Here is a 19,798-nt window from a genome sequence, read left to right as displayed (position 1 = left end):
TTCTGTTCCTGGTGATTTCCAGGCATTTTTTAAGCATTATAAGAAACTTGGATTGTGCTGTTAAATTCTGAGGGCAAACCAGCACCCTGAGGTTTGTACAGGTTTGCACAGGAAAAATTATTTCAGTGCGTGACTCCTGTGTCTGTTGCCCACAAGTGACAGTAGCAGGAACTGATTGATGGCATTGAAGAAGAGGGATTTGGTGGATAGGCAGAGCTTATGGAAGGAGAAGGTCTTTGTGTTCATGATATTGAGTGAAGATGGTCACAACAGCAGCCGTGTGCGCAGATGATGATGGGGAATGCATTGTGGCTGAGCTGCTACATGCAGCACTATGCTTGGCAAACCTGTTGGTGATACCCTACACTTGACCTTGCCACAGCCTAGAGTGCCCTAGGGTTGGGTGTGTAGGTGGATTTGGGAAGCAGGAGAAGCCTGATGTCTGTCCACCAGACTTCACAGGCCGGTTTTGTCTGGGCAGTTTGGAGCCCACACTTATCCCGTGTGTCATTGCTGGGCTGGGGAGATACCCAGGAGGGAAGGAGAGGGAGCAGTTCAGCCAGCCAGTTCAGCCAGGCTGGCTTGGCATTTCCTCAGGGGCCAGTAAATGAGTTTGTTCTCCGTGTAGCTGTGGACGCTTGGAATGAAGCCACTCCTGCTGCAGCTGAGGCTGCTGCCGAAAGAGGGGGAGCACGGCTCGGGCCAGCAGGCTGCTGTGCTCATCCCGCTGCCTGTGCCTGCCAGGGCTGGGAGCTGAGGCCAGGCCACAGCAGCACATGCCTTGGGCTGGTGAGAGAGGCTGCCCTGTGCTGGCATGAGGGCACACACACGCTGGGCCTGTGTGACCCGCCCATTCTGTGTGGAGGTGGGGCAAGAGGTCGAGGAGTGAGGGCCATCTCAAGCGTGGAGCTTGCAGTGGCAAGTTTAAGTCCTTTTTTTTGTGATGATTTGGAAATTCAGTATTGTCCCTCTCAGTATTGTAATTACTGTGCTGTAGAGTTTGGTCCTTACTGAGTTCACCAGGTAAAACTCCCGTTTTCTCCTTGGCTCAACTTTTAAATGCATTGGAGATGCTTTGGTGGGTAATGTTTTTGTAGTTATAACCACGACACTCAGACCCTCAGATGTGAGCTTCTGGTACAGAAAGACTGAAAAGGCATCTGGGAAACAGGGAGCTCTGCAGGAATACTCAGACACACAACAGCTATTATAGCACAGGGAGTGTTTATGTACTGCCCTTCTCAAAACAATGAGGGGCTTTATGGACATAGGGCTTTTTTTTGGATGTCCAGAGATGTTTCTGGCAGATGAGAACACAGAATGCCTTCTGCACTGGCATCCTTCTGTCACTTGGGTACTGCCGAGTGCTGAGGGGGATTTTTGTGTGAGCCTTTATATCTAAAGAGAGCAAACATGTTTCTTTGTTCTCTTCTGTAGCTTCTTGAAGCAACATGAGGAAAACATTATTGTTAAAGTACGAATGGCTGAGAAGCATGGGGTTTTCCTAAGTTTTGTACAGTTTACCTAAGATAACTACAAAAGTTATGTCAGAGGCAGAAAGAGAGTCTGGAAGACCTTGTTTAATACAAGCTACAGTCTGATACATTCACAGTCTGTCTTCCTGTGTAAAAGCCCTAGAGCAAAGTTAACTGGAGTATAATAAAAGAGAAAGATTTGAAGAAAGGATAAAGAAAATAGAAAAACAAGCCACAAAAGGAACACAGGAAGCGTTGAAGAGCTTTGCATAAACAGGAGACACATAGTCCTTAGGTTCACCTGACTGTTGCAAAAGACATCCTGAAACAGAGCAGGGTACAGCTACCCCACATCTGCATGTCACCACCTGCTTCTTGGGTGAGAAACTGTGAGCCACCCTGTAAGCAGAGGTTGTGGTGCTTTCAGGCAAAAATGTGCAGAATTCCTTGAGCTGTACCTGTCCTTCTTAGGCTGTCCATCAGGGACCTGTCAGACAGTACTTTCTGTAATGTTTTGTAATTAAAATCTGCAGTTAGTGCTGGGCTGCTGTTCTTCAGTGACTGATCCTCACCGTGTTTTCAGTTCCAGAGTGCTACTTTTTAATCATTGTTGCAAAATTAATCATCTCATTGATGGTTCAACATCATTCAGTTTTCTTGATGCAAGTTGCTATGCTCTAACAAGTATTATCTAACTTTTAAGTGTAATTCGAAGCAAAGTTGAAGTAGAAATTTGCTTGTTGTAAAGGAACAACTATTTAATATGTTAAAAATTTTGAATACATCTCAGAGCCTTGATTTTATTGGAAAGTTAATTAATGACTGTAAATTTTTATCCCCCCCGGAAAAGCTGAGACTAATGAAAAGTAATAAACTTCTAAATTGTTTTCCAGTTCACAAAACTCTTCCTGTCATCACCTTATCAAAAAGCTATGAGCTTCTCAAAGAAGGGGAAGAATTTGAAGTTACATGTATAATCACGGATGTGGATAGCAGTGTACAAGCTAGTTGGATTCCTCGCAAAAGTGGCGTAAGTTCCTTTAATTCATGTATCGTGTGCCTGAGCACAGTACACAGACTCTCTGTAGGCATTCACATGCTTGTCTTGGGTACCTGATGCTGTGTTGATTTGGATTTGTTGTATTTACAAAGATTTAGTATCCCACAGACTGGTGAGAGGGTAGCAACAGTCCTGTGCCCTTGAGGATAGCTGGGAGGAAAAGCATCTGCATGGGTTTCTCTTCCCAAAAAGAAATTAAAGTTAGGCTCTTCAATGTGAAGTTCAGGTGACCTCTGTTGGGCTTCCTAAATACGGAAGCGTGGAGTGTCTACACATCACATTGCAATCAATGGGAGCTGCAAATATCAACACATGGACTGCAAATTACATATTCTAGTTGTTATCATTAACAGTGAAATACCTGCTAATTAGCATGGGGTTGTGCGTGACAGGAATGGTAGTAGGCATTCATAGGAATGATTAATTCATTTAAATTACATGGTGTGCCTCACTAACTGGAAAAGCTCTGAAAAATGAACCAGTGAACTGGCTTCTGTCTGCCAGTGATAGATGAAGTTACTGACTGGCATCACCAAGTTAAATTACTGAGAGGCTCAGTGCTCCAGGAGTTTGATACTGGCAGTGCAACTATTCTGCAGAAAAGGGGCAGAGAGATCCCCTTCCCTGGTAAGCCAGTGTGCTGCCAGCTGTGCCTTTGAAATGAGCAGCAGGCATTGGGTTGTTCTTGAGAATGCTTCTTGATCTTCTGGGTATACCTTGAAATTTAAATTAATTAAAAGCCCTTGTGAAGACTTCTAGTAACTCCTACCATATACTTTCCCATGCTAATTGACTGATCTTTTACTGCTAATGTTAGTGCCCAGAATACATAATTTTCAGCCCATGTATATGGAAGACTCCTGTGGTATTTGGATAAATCACATCTCCTTGGGCACATAACAAACAGGAGTCCTGTTCCCTGGGGCTGGGCATGCTGTGCTTAGTGAATCCACTAGCTCTGGCAAAGCTGTTCCTGCTAAGTGCTCGCTGCTCCAGATATCCCACCCCACAGCTCTGAATGTTGAGAAGATCTAAGTGATATGAAGGTGGCCTGGGACATGTCGATCTGCTTTGGTTCCTGTGCAGATCTCTTCATCTGAGAATTTCATTTCTTCTCTCATTCCACTCCCTTTCCTGTGTTACAGATTGCTGAAATTGAATTGAATTGAAATTCCCTTCATTTTTTGTGCTTTATAACTTTTTATTTAATGTGTAAAAGCCACAAGGAAAGCATTTTCTCAATAAGTTTGATTTTTCTGTCCTTTTTAGTAAATAGTAGGAGCTGCTGTCTTTGAAATAGTGACTATCAAATTAAATTTTGTATTGAAAGAGAATGCATAAATCTCATCTTTAAGTAGATTCAGAATTACATTTTGTCCTGAATAGATGAGAGGAAAAAAAAAGCAAAGTGTTTTTTCCATGTATGACTGAAGTTATCACCACTTCGGAAAATTAGGAGACTGGCTATTAGCAAGCACATCCATACTGAATATACTTCTCTTGTGATTTTTGTAAGTCAGGAGGAATCAAAATTGCATTGTGAAGCTTTAATTTGTCTAGAAGCTCTTGGAACATCCAATAATTGCAATAATTCAATTAGAAAATCATAACAAGTCCAGGTCTGCATTTGGTTTGATCAGTGTAAATTTTATCAGTCTTTCCAACCATGCCAAAAGTTTTCACAGAGACTAAAGTCAGCGTCCCAAAGCATTTATTTTTTCTGTGTGTAAGTATAGAATCATGACATATTTAAGAGAATAAAGTTTCCAGTTTCCTTTAAGATTAATAAATTTATATTGCTGTGGACCAAGAATCAGAGTGGGTACCAGTGGGAGGATGCTGTGTATAGCCTGCTGCCAGCAGGGCTCTCTGCAGCATGCCTGCAATCAGGAGATGCTGTGGCCTTGGAACATAGAGCAACATGGTTAAAATGAAGCCCCAGGATGTTAAATTCTCTCTTGTCATTTGCTGGGAAGCATTGCAACTATTAGAGAGTTGCTGAACTTCAGGCATCATTTGAGGGGTGCAGTGACTTCATACATGAATTTCAGCTTCTGAGCATGAGGAAAGTCAGGACCCAGTGGTCATTTTGCATCAAGCCCTACAGTTAGAAGTGCTGTTTGTGCAAATAAAACTTTCAGTTGGTTACTTGCCCTCTCACCAATACTCACCTTTTGTATTGGAAATCTGGCCAGAATGAGCTGAGTCTGACCTTGGGCACGACAGCCTTGTCGTCAGGTAATGGGAACATTTGAAGAAGCTAGAGGTCTAGTTCTTTTTCTCTTGGGTTGGTCTCCTCTGTTCGGCTCTCTTGCAGCAGGTGAGCATAGTCCCAAATTCACCCCACCCTCACCCCATGTCCCTCCACATTCTTGCCTTAGAAGGGAACTTGAGAAGAAAAGAAAAAATAAAAAGAAGGGGAGGGGAAAGGACTTAGGAGAGGACATTATCTCCTAAAGGCAGCTGATCACACACTTGTTTTGCATGAAGAGATTCTAGTGACAGGTTTGCCGTGCTGGCTTACTATTCCAGTTTAAAGTTATGAATATTAATATGGCAAAGTTATAATTACTTCTATTTTTAATTTATCTAGGAAAGATGATGCATACACAGTGTTTTAGATGTTAATTGTTTTTTACCGACAGATTGTTACAAGCAAAAGCAGAAATTTGCGTGATTATGGATACGAAAGGAAATTAACATTGAACATCCGTTCAGTGGGAGTTAATGATTCTGGAGAATTCACGTGCCAAGCAGAAAACCCTTTTGGAAAAACCAATGCCACAGTAACCTTGAAAGCTCTAGGTAAATACTTCTTGTAAAATCTTAACATTTCTAAGAGCAGGAGATGAAAAGTGAGAACACTGGGGAGTCTTTCCTTCCTTCTCTCTCCTTTTCCCCAGAGCTCAGCAAGTTAAGTCGCTTTTCTGTAAAGGTTATTGCTGACTGGTACAATATGGGATGGCTCAGGAAGTTGTGGTGTGTATGACTGCTTTAATTTCCATAACCCTTTGCTAGTTTTTGGAAAGTGATACTAGAACAACCACCCAACAGTGTTTCTGCCCCTCTGGTTTGTCTCATCCTTCCTGGTTTAATCTAAAATTTAAACCGGTTTTAACAAAGCATCTAATTTACCCGCTCCTGGTACTGTCCCTATGCCAAATTTGGCAGCACAAGTGCAAAGCACATCTTCAATACCTGCCTTCCAAGCATGGGGAATCTCACTGACAGTGTGTCAGTGTGGTTTATGTAGAAGCTGTAGTTGTAGCTCTGTTTAAAATAATGCTGTGAGCAACATCATGGTGCACAAAGACAGCATGAAATTGTTCTGGAGGTCACCCCCTTGTTAAACCCACTATCCATCACTTCTACGTGTTTTGGATCATGTCCCTAAACAGTGAGCAAACTCCCTTCCTCCTCTTGTTTAATAACAGATGTGTTTAGAGTCTGCTATATATTAACTTGGGTGACACACAGTGCCTTTTGAATTTTAAAGCTGCTGAAACCTGCTCATTTGATAAATTGAGTACAATTAAAGACATATTGGTATAGTTAATAAGATCATTCTGGTCTGTGTAGTTGCTACAACTGTTTCAGTTCCATTCAAGGGTGTAGTAACTAAGGGAAGTGTAGCCCTGGATTCTTTTTTTCCTTTTCAAATCTGTTTTTCTGTTGCACAGACATGCACTTCAGCCACACTGCTTGTTTTGCTTTCCCTGGTAATGTAAAGAAAACAGAAGTGTTTGACCTGTGTGGGTCAGATCTTCAGCAAACAGGCAGAGGTTTGAGTACCCTTAACCTTGCTGTGCCAGTCGAGGGGGTAGGGCTCACAATGAAAGGGATGTTTTCCTCTTTTTTTTACAGGAGAGACTACATTCATATGTAAAAGAGTGAAACAGTGTGAAGTATGAAAGAAAATCTTCTCCCCAAGGGATCAGTGTGAAAGCTTTTATTATAAGAGGAGGGAAGTTCTTCACTACAGAAATTCTTAGTACTACTACATATGCAAATGCAGCTTTAAAAAGGATTGACTTGGGAAAGTCTGGGGTTTAAAATAAAGCATGGCATTATAAAAAGTAGGAAATAAAATTTTTGTTTAGTAAAATACAAAGTTTGTATTTAATAGAAAATGCCAGAGAAAAGGTGGAATCTTTCCTTTTTGAGATAGTTTTCTCTTTCCACCCTCTCAAATTTGACTTAAATAAGCTCCAACTTTTGGATACCTTTCACCATTTATTGTCAAACTGACTATATTTACCTGAACTGTGCCAGCTCCCAGGGTCCTGGGAAGTGGTGTATGGTGTGTAAACAGAGAGAGATCTGGGATGGCAGTATTTACTAAATCACTGTGGCATTAACATTATCCAAAAATTTTACAAGAAATAATACGTACTTTTTGTAAAATTCCTAATTGCTTTTTCTGTTGGGTAATTTATCTAACTGTATAAGGTACTAGAACTGCATTACAGGGACTGATAACATTATAATAAATTTTTATTTGAGGGGAGTTGGGTCTGATTTTGAATATAGCTTGCATAGGGAATCCTGTGTTTATACAGAAAACTGAAAAAAGCACTGCAAAGGAACTGCAAACTTTCAGTTTCCAGATTTGAAATCTTTTCCACTCTTCTAATGATGGAGACCATTTTAGAGCATCCTTGCCTGCTGTGAATTTACTTCATCCTTTCTTCTTCAAAGCATCTGTCAAGCGCTCTGGCAGATCCATATGCTTTCACCAAGCCCCACTGGCTCTGGCTTTCCCAAGCTCGGGTGCCCAGCTGGCCACAGCAGTTTGATTACTAGAAAGTGGGAAGAAGCAGAGCTCTGAGATTGACTTTAGGTCTAAATTCAAGCTCTCAGTAAATGTGTTTCCTTGTAATTGCAATCTGCCTGTCAAACTGATGATTCCCTTATGAATTTCTGTAATAGGACTAAAAACTTGTCTTTTTAAAGTGAATCCTCAATCTGATGAGTTTATTAATGAAATTAAAACCACTACAGCAAGGATGTTGTTAGACATGATATTTTGGAACGGAACTGCGCAGTGATAAATGGTATCTGCCAAATGAAAGATTAAGACCCAGCAGCAGATGTACAGAAATGCCTTAGTTTAAGATGATTGGTATCCAGGCCTGTGGACTTAGCACATTTTTCTCTAATTGCAGCTTTTAATAGCTTCATTTGTAATGTTGTTCTTAATTACACTTGACAAAGAAACCTCTCATACTCTAGTATGCTGTAATAAATGATTTTAGCTTGCTTTTTTCATAATGTTTCTTTCACACCAAACAGTTAGCAAGTCAAATTTTTGGAAAAATAGAAATCCCTGAGTAGAATCAAACACATGCTTACATTTTTCCAAATGCATATAGAAGGTATTTGTCACCAGAAGATAGAATTATTGGTACTAAGGCACTCAAGGTTGCTTTAAGTTCTGTGCCTCATGCTATATATAGCTAGTAATGTTGGTTTTGGCAGGTGAGGGTTTATGTACTGATTTGCAGATAAGGTCTCCTGTTTCATACATGGATGTTTGATCACCAATCTTGAAGTCATCTGAGTGTGATTAGAGTACTCACAAACTTCAACATGGCCCTGAAGTTGTTTTTCTTCTCCTCTTATGACCATCAGCTAAAGGATTTGTCCGCTTGTTTGCAACAATGAATACCACAATAGACATAAATGCAGGACAAAATGGAAACTTAACAGTTGAATATGAGGCATATCCAAAACCAAAAGAAGAAGTCTGGATGTACATGAACGAAACATTACAGAATTCCTCAGACCATGATGTCAAGTTCAAGACTGTGGGCAATAACAGGTAATATGCTTGGCTGTAGTGTTGATTTCACTCTGAAACAGCAGACTAGAGTCTTTTCTGGAAAGAGGAAAGTGGGGATGGTGAGAAAATTGTGACAATAAAAGATATAGTATGTGTGGCTTGCCACGGTAACTGGTGCAGTCTGCAGACCTACATTTGGAGCAGCATTGAGCTAACCGCACCATCTGAGGACCAGCATGCTGTTTACTCACGACTCACCTACATTCCTGTCCAATAAGCAAAAAAGAGAATTAAGGTTGGTCGTGTGCAGAAACTTCCTTCACTCCCACAGCAGACCCCAGTACTCTGGGAAAAAGCTTATGTTTTTATTTCTGCAGGGCGCTGTTCTCTCCTAATCCTATGTCTTCCAAAAATCCAGTGAAGCACCTAGAACATGTGGCCTAGGTTGTGAATGCGTGTTCCTTCCTCAGTGAGAAGAGGAGCAGGTGGTGATGCATGGATGGTCTGTGCCTGAGGCTCAGCTGCCACACAGGCACACATCTGGGTGTTAGAAGTGGCCAAATTTATGGATGTTGGAAGTGCAATGGCAATCATAATGTAAATAAGAGTGTTTGCATGGATGATGTCTGCAGAAAATTCCCTCCTTATTTTCCATGCAGCAGTTGCCTATTCAGAGCAAGTTGTGTGTGTTAGTAATGCCTAAGTTTTTTCTTTGCAGTTACACAAGTGAACTTCACCTTACACGCTTAAAAGGAACAGAAGGAGGCATTTACACATTTTTTGTGTCCAACTCTGATGCCAGCTCCTCTGTAACATTTAATGTCTATGTGAAAAGTAAGTGAAGTGAACAGTCTGAAATATTTCATTATCATAGTCATTGTATTTTATACAACATAATGTATGCACAAGATGTCACAGTGTGGTTCAGCATATGAGAGGCTTTCTGAAGTGAAGCACATGCTGGAAAACTAAATGTCAAGATATAAAAGTGCAGAGTACTCACACAAATCCACCTACTATCCAGCATGACCTTATATTCTAGCGAATGTATTCCAGAGATTACCAGAGAGCAGCTAGGTTGTTTATACAGAAAAAAAACCTGTAGCGCCTGGAAACATGATCTCAAAAATAAGTATGTATCATAAACCTTTTATGATTTGAGGTGGAGCAGGATACACAGGGATTATAATTTGCATTTTTGGCAACCAAGTTAAGCTTTTAATTGTTCTTAATTTGTTTGAGTTGGATGCAGAGTTTGAAAGCTTGTCAGGAGAATTACTCACATTTAGATGCCTTTTGGCATCTAAGTACTTCTGTATAATAGTATAAATCACCATTGTTTTAGAGAAATCTGCATGGCTTTACAAATGTGTTCGTTGTCATCTTTGGGACATGCTTGTTAAGACAGAGCACTGGCCTCAGTTCCAAATAGCATTCTTCAAGACAGAAGCTGAACTTCAAAATTAATTCAATGAAACCTTCAGAAAACCCTGTGCTTAGCAGAGCCATCCTCTAAGAACATTTCATACACTCAGCTGACAAATATTGGCTGCTGCTAAAGGCCAGGCTTAAGGAAAATTAAACCAAGAGGGACTTTGAGCCCAGCAGGAGGAACTGTATTGAAAGTAGGTGGATGTGCTGGAAATGCAGCTTTGTGTCGCTGCTATGCTTAGGCAGCAATGTATCCCTTTTCAAGCACAGTTTTATGCAGAGGATTGTCAAGCCTTCCACAAATGCATCAAGTCCTTGCTGTTAATTTCTGAATTCTTCTCATTTATCATTGAAGATCAACATTTGTAGCATCTCTATTAGCAGTAGTTTGGATCTAGAAATGTCACTTGGGCTCCTTTCAGAACATGGTATTTCTTCCTTCATTATGAATGTTGACACTTGCATTGTGCCTTCTGTTTCCTAGCTCTGAGATGAGGCCACTGGTGATCTCAGATCTCCTTTGTTTCAGTGAGTGAGCATGGGTCACAGTCATGAGGGATACTTCTAGTGTTTCAAAGATTAATGGAACAAAACGTTGAGCCAGAAGTTTTGATTTCTCTGAAGGAATGGGAGAAATTGCAGGTTGCCTATAGTCTGGGCACAAGAACTAAAAACCCACTATTTCACAGTTTTGGCATCGTCAGGCGTCAGTTCTCAATGCAGATCTCCATGTTGCTGCTTTTGAGGCATGTGCTACTTAATAAAAGCTGAAAATTCCTGTGGTTTATGGTTAGGAGACCAGACCAGGAAGAGAGAATAGAGAAGTGGAATGGACAAGGCAAGAAGGAGTACAGACGCTTTTGTTCTTCTAAATGGTTTGTCCATACAACTGGCAGCCTTCTAGTCTTTTTCCTTCTCTAACTACTGGTCTTCTAAGTAGCAAGATCAGTCTTGGGATGCTGTGAGGACGTGTAAGCAGTCTCATAGAGCCCACGCTGTTGTGCACTGTGGCTCTGGGTGGATTGCAGCCATGGCTGGAGCAATTGGATTTGATGCACTTGACTCAAAAAGTTTCTTTTGGCATTTTGACTAAGGTCCTGTAAACGTTTCTTCATTTTGAAAAAGAGAGAGTAATATATTGGTCTTTCTAGGGGTTGTTTTTAACAACAGCAATCCCTAGAAAAGGAGATTTTGCTGGCTTGTAAAATGCTCATCATTTAGCTGTGAAACACAAACTGCATGACAACGTACCATATTATTTGACATATCAGAGTAACTGCCAAAGGTGAGTCATGTGTGGGTGGGTCAGATCCTGATCTAATGATGTGTCCTCACCTGACATTGTTGTCAGAGATTTTGCATTAATTGCTTAGATGTAGCTCGTGATGTTTACGTGTCTGGCTTGGGCATGTAATCAGCAGAAAATAACCAAACAGGTAAAACAGGATTCATAATCAGGAGAATGTCTTCACGTAAACAAATACAGATGCTGAAGCATTTGCTAAAAGAAATGACAACCCAGTGCAGAAGTACTTGGCTTGGATTTAAACATATTTACCAATTGCAAATGCCAATCTGAAACAATACTAAATTGCTTTTAAAATTGTGTAGTAATTCATAATAAATGCATAGAGGTAAGCAGCTCTAAAATTAGGAGCCAAAAAGAAAATTACAGCTTGACAAGCAGCATACTGTACTCAATTACAATTAAGAAACTGTGGAAATCTCCAGAGTGGCAAGGTATTGTGTATCTAGCAATTAGCAGGGGGATCTTCCAACTATTAACTGAATTTAGTGCAAAATAATATCTCAGCTTAATTATAGTCAACAAAACAATATCTATGCAGTTAGAGCTCCTGCTGCAAAGAGAAAACTGGTCATGGTATTATACATCCCATGAAGCCATGCTCAGTTGTTTTCCTGTCATTGGACTATGCAGTGAACCATGAGGAATCACCATGATGTTGTAAAAAGATTTGTTACAATCCAGAAAATGTAGCTCCAGCAGGAAAAAGTTCTCTTTTTGTCTGGGATGACTGACAACATCTATTTAGTGTTACTTTTTAGACATTTACTTCATTAACAATGAAGGAAGGGAAACTGGCAATAGAAAGCAATTAAGTGCAGAATTCCATTATACAGAACATTGAATTAAAATAGAAGTGACCTCTTATAAGTCGTCTTTGATATATTCAGAATCAACACTAATAGAAATTGAAAAGCAATTAATAAACTTAGTGAAATTAGAAGTTTAAGACATTTAATGCATGATTACAGAAGGCAGTATGTATATATGCTGAGCAATATAATAAAATGTTAAATATTTAAGGGGTTAAAGTCAGAACAGTTAGCAGCATCTAGTCATTAGGAGTCTGATAGCAGGAGGGGTAATTAGGCAGTGCAAGTCATAAAATCTAGCACAGTAAAATCCCTTTTAAAAAGAACATGCATGGTGACAGCGTGGCATGCATCTGTTTGCAAAAGCCAGTCCATCTTTGCTCCAGCATCCCCTGAAGTACTTACACTGGTGGTTGAGGAAGGTGCTCTGGCTGCCAGAAGGGGCTGCAGGTGCTGAGATGCATGGCCTGAGCTGGCAAAGGAGCAGCCAGTGGTGATTGCGGTAGCAGCTGTCTCAGTCCCCTTGGGTACTGGTGTGAGGGGCTCTTTGCTGCCTCAAGTGAAATGCATCCCTTAATATCTCTGAGCCAGAGGGGCTTGGGAGCCCTCAATGCTGGTGGGGAGAGGCTGATCGTGCTAATTGCCACATCAAAGTGCTTCACTAGGCACATGACAGGCAGAGCTTCTCTTAGGTCAGCACTTCTCAGAGGCTGCTGCAGCTCAGCTTCCCATGGCAGCAGGGCTGGACTGCTCTGCCTGGGCTGCAGAGCCTCTCATCTCACTCTTGCAGGGTGAGTCCATGTGGGCTCGTGGCCATGTAGACAGGCTTTTATTGTGCTAGGTTTTTACAGTGGAAAGAGCCTAACTAGTATGGGCATTTTTGTTTCCCTCATTCAGCTTCAGATGTTACATGGAGACCAACTTTGGCACAGTACTTTTTCCATGGCTTAATGCACAGATGCCTCTTATATTTGACTTCTCATTTCTCTCATTTCTTGAGTTACATTGTGCTGTAATGTTGCCTAAAACACAGCATATACCTAAACAAATAGCACATGGGTTGTAGTTTAGCTAACTACAATTTCACAATCCAGCCATTTTGATTGGATCTTCAGAAATGTGAATTACATGTGTTCTGTGAGCACTGAGGCTGGATGAGATGCTGTGTGCTTTTAGAAAGTTCTTCACCAAATGAGTAATGCTGAAAATCAGTCTCAACATTTTGCAACAATGTTTGGTTCTTGGTGTTTTGTATAAAACACAACATGTGGATTTAGAAATGAAAGAACATTCAGTTCTTGTAACATGAGTCATGAGGAGGTGGTATGTGATTGAGAATATACGTGTGCTTTGTTGACTCCAATTTAATCAGAGAGTAGAATATTCATTAAAAACTAACGCTGTGCAGTCTTTGTGCATGGGTATCATCTGAAATAAATCTGTGTTTTCCCACTGCAGCCTATACAGCTTCACTACTTCCTAGAATTAGGAGTTCATCTTACATTTCTGTAAAGCCATATTAACTGATAATGAGCTCTTAACTTGTATCTGTCAGGTGAGCAGAATCATTGCAATGTAATCTTTCATAGTTTCTTTCATTAACTTCTGTTTGGGTGATTTTGCAAGGAAGCTAAGGTTGTTAAGGGAAGTAAGGTTTCAGTTTCATCAGGAGAAAAAACCTTGCTTTGTTGGTGGTACTCTTAGCTGAAGCCTATGACACTGGACTAATGACTCTGAAGTCCACCTGACTGCACTGGTTTCCTGCCATACTTGAAACAGGGGCTCCTAAACCAACTGCAGGACTAACTCCTGTGCAGGATGTGACAGAAGGCATTGGCTGGATTAATTGCTTTCTAAACTACCAGAGCAATCACAAATTCTATTTGGAAAGCTAATACCTTCAGCCCAGTGTTGGCTTCCTCTACCTGCAGTGTTTCAGGAATCAGGCAGTTGGGCAGTTCAGTATCTCAGAGGGATGCATGTCCTCTGTTGGGAGGTTTGCACTGGTTGCCTTGCTTTGTATTTCCTTTCCTGGATGCAGTGGTAATATTGAATACACAGGGCAGATGTAAGAGGGATGTGGTTTGACAGATTTAGTACACTTTTAACTGTGAAGAAACTGTCCTTTTTACAGACGGGTAAAGTCACACTGTGCAGGAATGGGAACTTTACCGTTGTTCTAAGCACACACGTCTTTGGGTTGTTTAAGCTCTTAGCTTTGGTGGTTTAGGATCCTTCATCAAATCAAATACTCAGGGGAGATGAGGTATTCTTCTAATGTCTAGCCCAAGCATTTAGTGTAAGAGTTAATATTTTCATAGATGTTAGATTTTTGCAGGACACCAGTTCAGACCCAGACAGCCTTGAGCATAAGAAGGTCTTGCTCACCTGAGTGATCACATGGATTACGAGGCACACAGGTTGCTGGTGTAAGAGCAAATAACAGTGTATATTCTGTGTTCCCCTAGTGGATGACTATTGCTTTTCTTTATTGCAGCAAAGCCTGAGATTCTCACTCTGGATATACTTAGCAATGGTGTTCTCCAGTGTGTAGCTGCTGGATTCCCAGCCCCTACCATATACTGGTATTTTTGCCCAGGAACTGAGCAGAGGTAAGTTAAGTAAACAAAAGTCTCCAAAGGTTGTTTTAGGTGCAACACATCCAATTGCTAACTACAAATTAAGAAAATGAAATGACTTGGTTGCATTCAAATGTTGCATCGTGGTTTTCATCCTTTTTGGCATTGCATTATTTGCAGTATTTTCTGAGAATGCAGGGATACATTTCATTTTTCTCCTTTGTATTCTGTCCTTGAAAGAGGAATAACCAACACTTGCTGTGTAAAAGTAAAAGATAAAGTTTCTGCTGCAAGCTAGCTATGGTTTTTATCAGCTTGGCCCCAGATGACACATGTTCTATATGCAATTTCACAGAATGGCAATCACAGAATCACTTCTGAATATGGCTGTTATAATTTGTTTTACTGTGTAATGAAGTAATTTTTCCAGACATAATGTAATTAGATTTCTGTTCACATGAAACATATGACAAGTAAACAAGTCCAGTGTTGTTATGAATGAAGTTGGATATTTTTAAAACCAGGTGTTTATAAGAAGATTGTAGAATTTCACTGTGAAGTGAGCGAGCATTTGTGAAGCAAGTTTTAAGGTTTTGCTTGACTTGCCCCATGGTTATATCATACTAGCAAGTAATGGGTCTCCTTCCCACTGGTGTAATTTTTTAATGTCTGAAATAATTGTTATTTCCTTAATGATTTCAAATAGTACCTTTTTAAAAATTTTAAATGTGTGTTCATGTAGTAAATATGTGACATATGAAGGAGAAGCAACACCTTGAGAGAAAAGAACTGGCTGTTTTCTGACTACATAAAAGCTTCATGGTGTTCATGTATATCATGGACTTCTTTTGTGCTGTAATAAGATGATTCTTGGGGAACATTTTCAGAAGTGGGTAATAGACCACAACTGCTTGATAATGAAATTGAAAATGTATGTTGAATGGTATAAAACCCATAGAGAAGTTACAGACCTGTAGGTATGTCTAACCAAAAGCAAATGCAAAGACCTCATGGTCTCCAGTTGGGCCAGGCTAAGTGTATGTATCCATTTCTCGCACTACATACAAGACACGAGTCACCGTGAGAAGGCTGTTTCAGGGTTTAGATCTTCAGCTGAAACTCTTTGTGGACCAGAGTTGTTCAGTTCTCTGTTGGTCTGGCACTCAGGTAGCAATCCATTGCAGGTAACTATCAGTATTGTTTCTCCAGGTGTTTTGATTCACCGACAATATCCCCCATGGATGTCAAAATTGGTTACACAAACTCGTCAGCCCCGTCATTTGAGCGGATCCTGGTTGAAAGCACCATTAACGCCAGCATGTTCAGGAGCACCGGCACCGTGTGCTGTGAGGCCTCCAGCAACGGGGACAGGAGCTCTGCTTTCTTCAACTTTGCTATTAAAGGTAACGGCCACAGAACCGCTGGGTCGTGTGTGGCTCTTTCTGGAAAAGGATTTTAAGTGGTTTAGCTGTAAGAAGGTTACAGTACTGTGGCTGAGGACATAACATACTACAGTGCATGTTCTGCCTGTCCAAGTCTTGCTTTAATTTCTCAGTGGCTATTGTGGTACTTTTTATGGCACCTGTTCTGCAGTGCAGTAGGTAGGTGGTTTTTTCTGTCTGTGCAACACAGAGGAAAACCACCTACAGCATTACCTTGGCTTTCCCCCTCTCTCTCCCTTTTTCCTGTTTTCCTGTTTTTCTGTTTTGACTATTTAGGCCATCGCTTCTTTTTTCAAAGAAAGATTGCATTTTATTTTAGGTTTTTACAATGTCTCAGGAAAAATGCAGTCCCCAGCTCGCCTGGAGCCTTAGTGTCCTGCTGCTATAAAAGAAGTAACAACAACGTACTGCAAAAGGGCTTATGAGTTTTGTAGTGGTATTTGTAGGTTTGTGGGGGAGAAGAAAAACCCACTAGAACATAGATGATTTGAAATGTGTTTGTAAAGCTGTACTCTTCTTTGCAAAACCAAATGTTCTGCTTCTTTTTTTTTTTTCTATTATACCCAGATATAACATACAAATAAATTGTGGTGGTTTGACAGGAAATGTGTTTTTTGGGATGCTGTGTTTTGGGCCAATGGATATTCAGGCTTTAATATTGGCATTTAACCTGGCCATTTAGGACATGGACACGCCTCTGAGAACACGGGGTTAAAAGCAGAGCTCTCCCCTGGGAGGGTCCTTTTGGGTTTCCGGCGGGAAAGAGTTCGGGTCTCTCCCCCGGCCCAGCTGCTGGCTGGGCAGGGGGAGGGGAAAGCCATGAGGCCGAGAGAGGTAGGCCTGAGCCCGGGGGTGGAAGGGTGGAAGAGAGAGAGAGAGAGACACCGGGAGCCATCGGGCAGCCCCCCCTGAGAGACACAGAGAGAGAGAGAAAGAGAGAGAGACACCGGGAGCCATCGGGCAGCCCCCCCTGAGAGACACAGAGAGAGAGAGAGAGGGAGAGCCGCTGCCTGGGACTGTAACCTTGAAGCTTGATAAACATGGGCCTGTGCCGGCAGCACGGCTGGGACGGAGAAGAAGGGGGGGGTGCAGCCGGCCACTTGTAGGAGCTTTTGACCCCTTTTTGGAGCATGAGAACTTTACAGATCATTGACCTCTCCTAGAGGATAGAGTGGAAGATGAGGAAGGAAATGTGCAAGTGTGAGAGAGGTCTGGGCGAGTGAGAAGTAGTGGAAGAATAGAGAAGAATCCTAGTGGGAAGAGATGATGGAGTGGCTTTTGCTGGACTCTTTTTGTACAGCCATAGACAGACCCATGTTCCTTGTGACACAGAGACTGCATTCTAGGGGGAGGCAATGGCCTCAGAACCAAGAGGGTTCAGTGTTGATGCCCCTTGGCCCCAGGGGGTGAAAAAATATGGGGGGGACAGGTGTCCCAAAGGAGAGATTGTGCCTTTTTTGGTTCGGGACAGAGCATCCTTAAAAGACAACCCTAGAAGCAGTTCTGGTCCGTGTTCAGTGGTGAGAGCACTGGACATGAAAAGGAAGAAGTCACGACGGCAGATGTACTCCGGGCGGTGCCACGAGTGACACAGAAACACACGAGGCTTCAGCTGTGTTTCCAGGGGAAGCCCATAGTACAAGAAGGACTCCTCTCCTCTTGATGAACTGAGGATTGATTGTTTGAAGAGTGGTGCTGGACTAAGAGTTGGTGATTTGAGGAATAGATGCATTGTATTGGAAATTTGGTGGGGGGAGGAGGAAATGTATTTGTACGGTTTTCATTTTCCCTGTGTGTGTTCCTTTTATCTATAGTTGTAGAGTAGCTAATAAAGTTTTGTTTTCTTTCTTCCCTAATAAGAGCCTGCTTTGCTTATTCCTGGTCACATCTCACAGCAGCTACCAGGGAGAAGGTATCTTCATGGGGGCACTGGCATTGTGCCAGTGTCAAACCATGACATAAATTCACCAGATTTGGGGCAGATGGGTTGTAGTAGAATGGTATTTCTTCACTACTTGGCACAACCTCTCCTTGTAAAGACTGTGCTGTAGTGATCATGCTTAGGTGGGGGGCAAAGGGGAGGAGAAGAAATTAGGAATTCAGATAAAAGCTTCTTTCTTTAACCTAACTTAATTGAGATCATGCAAACCCCTTGCATTAACTGATCTTAGTGCCAAACCTCCTGAATGAATGAATCTGAGACTCCAAAGGCATCGAACTGCATGGTTTCTGTGCCAGCTCCGTCTCCCACAGCTCATTCAGGAAAGACATGCTGATAAACCTGGAGCACATCTGGGAAAGTCAAAACCCCAAACTGTATTTCAAAAAGAAGAGACAAGGAAAGGTTTTCACCTGCATCTTTTTAATATAGCTTTTCTTGTCCAGTATTTTTAGGAGAATTTTCTGTTTCTTTTCAGAGCAAATCCGTACACATACCCTTTTCACCCCTTTACTAACTGCATTTGGAGTTGCTGCAGGACTGATGTGCATCATAGTCATGATTTTGGTGTACATATATTTGCAGGTAAAATCAGAAGCCCCTTTGCCCAAATTAAAAAAGTGTGTGATCTATTTGCTGAGTCTTCAGTAGTAACATCAGTTCTCTTTCTTTTCCAGAAACCCAAGTATGAAGTTCAGTGGAAAGTTGTTGAAGAAATAAATGGAAACAACTATGTTTACATAGATCCAACACAACTTCCTTATGATCACAAGTGGGAATTTCCTAGAAACCGTTTAAGTTTTGGTTAGTTTAGATTTATTTAACTTCATCTGCAAGGGGGAACCTTCAGGTCTCATATGAGACCTTGGTAAAACACAGCAGGGTTTTGTCACAAAGTTGTTGCACAATAATGCAGATAGTGATAATTGCTTATTCTTGCCTTGGGACAAAAGGCAAGCAGGCATGTCTGCAATAGCTTCCTTGATATAATAAAATAAAATGTTGAGCCGTACAGGAGGAAGTACTCAAAGTTGTTACAGAGTATTTTGTTTGCTTTATTAGGTAAAACCCTTGGCGCTGGAGCTTTTGGGAAAGTTGTTGAAGCCACTGCTTATGGTTTATTTAAGTCTGATGCTGCTATGACGGTAGCAGTAAAGATGTTGAAAAGTAAGTTGCTGTAGTATATTACACCGTGTTTTCTCTCTCCCATCTGGTTGGTGTGTTATGTACTGAGCTCTGCGCTTTGCCTTGCAGCCAGTGCCCATTTAACAGAGAGAGAAGCCTTGATGTCAGAGCTCAAAGTGCTGAGTTACCTTGGAAACCACATTAATATCGTGAATCTGCTTGGAGCTTGCACTATTGGAGGTGGGGTTATCTGCAGATTATTGATTATTTCTGTTCTTTTTTAATTGCCAGGAGGGTGAACTTTTTGAGGAAGAATCCCAGGTGCAGTTATAAGTGTAGAAATTATAAATTTCATCTTAAAATCTTACATTTCATGCTTAGATGGGTTGCAGATCATCACGATTATCACCTGTGATTTACTGAATCTAGATTTTAGGCTCATCATAAAAACAGTAATAAGACCGATGTAGCTGCAGCTAAACAGGAAGGTTGCTTTTATTCTCTTTCATGTGAACTGTTGGGTGCTTTCTTCTTGAGAGATAACAAAATGTATGGTATAAATTTTCACCTCCACCACACTGTTCCTCATTAATGAGAAGTGGTTCCTTGTTGGTATCCAAGGTGAAGTCAACAGGCTTGTCTTGTCTAGTCTTCCAGCCTTCTGTTTAAACTGCAAATGTATCTGTCAAGGCACCACTAAAAGTACAAATTCTAAGCAACAGAAAGTTGAGAAAAGTAATTTTCCAAAAAAAGCATTGCACAACTACAATGTTTTATATTTAGTATTAACTTCATAAGTTTGTTTTCTTACACAATAAAACTACAAAACTTACAGCTACAAAACCTC

General features: G+C 41.2%; 1 protein-coding gene across 1 annotated transcript in view; it reads left to right on the top strand.

The window, feature by feature from the left end:
* The window catches only part of KIT (KIT proto-oncogene, receptor tyrosine kinase), a 56,661-nt gene that overhangs the window by 22,344 nt on the left and 14,519 nt on the right, over nt 1-19,798 (top strand). Inside the window, exons 4-13 of the mRNA XM_066548426.1 lie at nt 2,369-2,505; nt 5,181-5,340; nt 8,167-8,356; nt 9,036-9,151; nt 14,364-14,478; nt 15,655-15,848; nt 18,305-18,411; nt 18,504-18,630; nt 18,889-18,993; nt 19,081-19,191. Of these exons, the coding sequence (XP_066404523.1) occupies nt 2,369-2,505; nt 5,181-5,340; nt 8,167-8,356; nt 9,036-9,151; nt 14,364-14,478; nt 15,655-15,848; nt 18,305-18,411; nt 18,504-18,630; nt 18,889-18,993; nt 19,081-19,191 (1,362 nt within the window). The remainder of the gene's footprint in view (nt 1-2,368; nt 2,506-5,180; nt 5,341-8,166; nt 8,357-9,035; nt 9,152-14,363; nt 14,479-15,654; nt 15,849-18,304; nt 18,412-18,503; nt 18,631-18,888; nt 18,994-19,080; nt 19,192-19,798) is intronic.

This window comes from Molothrus aeneus, chromosome 4 (assembly GCF_037042795.1).
Source record: "Molothrus aeneus isolate 106 chromosome 4, BPBGC_Maene_1.0, whole genome shotgun sequence".
Lineage (NCBI taxonomy): Eukaryota > Metazoa > Chordata > Aves > Passeriformes > Icteridae > Molothrus > Molothrus aeneus.
The sequence above is the reverse complement of the archived record's forward strand: the minus strand, read 5'-3'. Positions and strand labels throughout refer to the sequence as shown.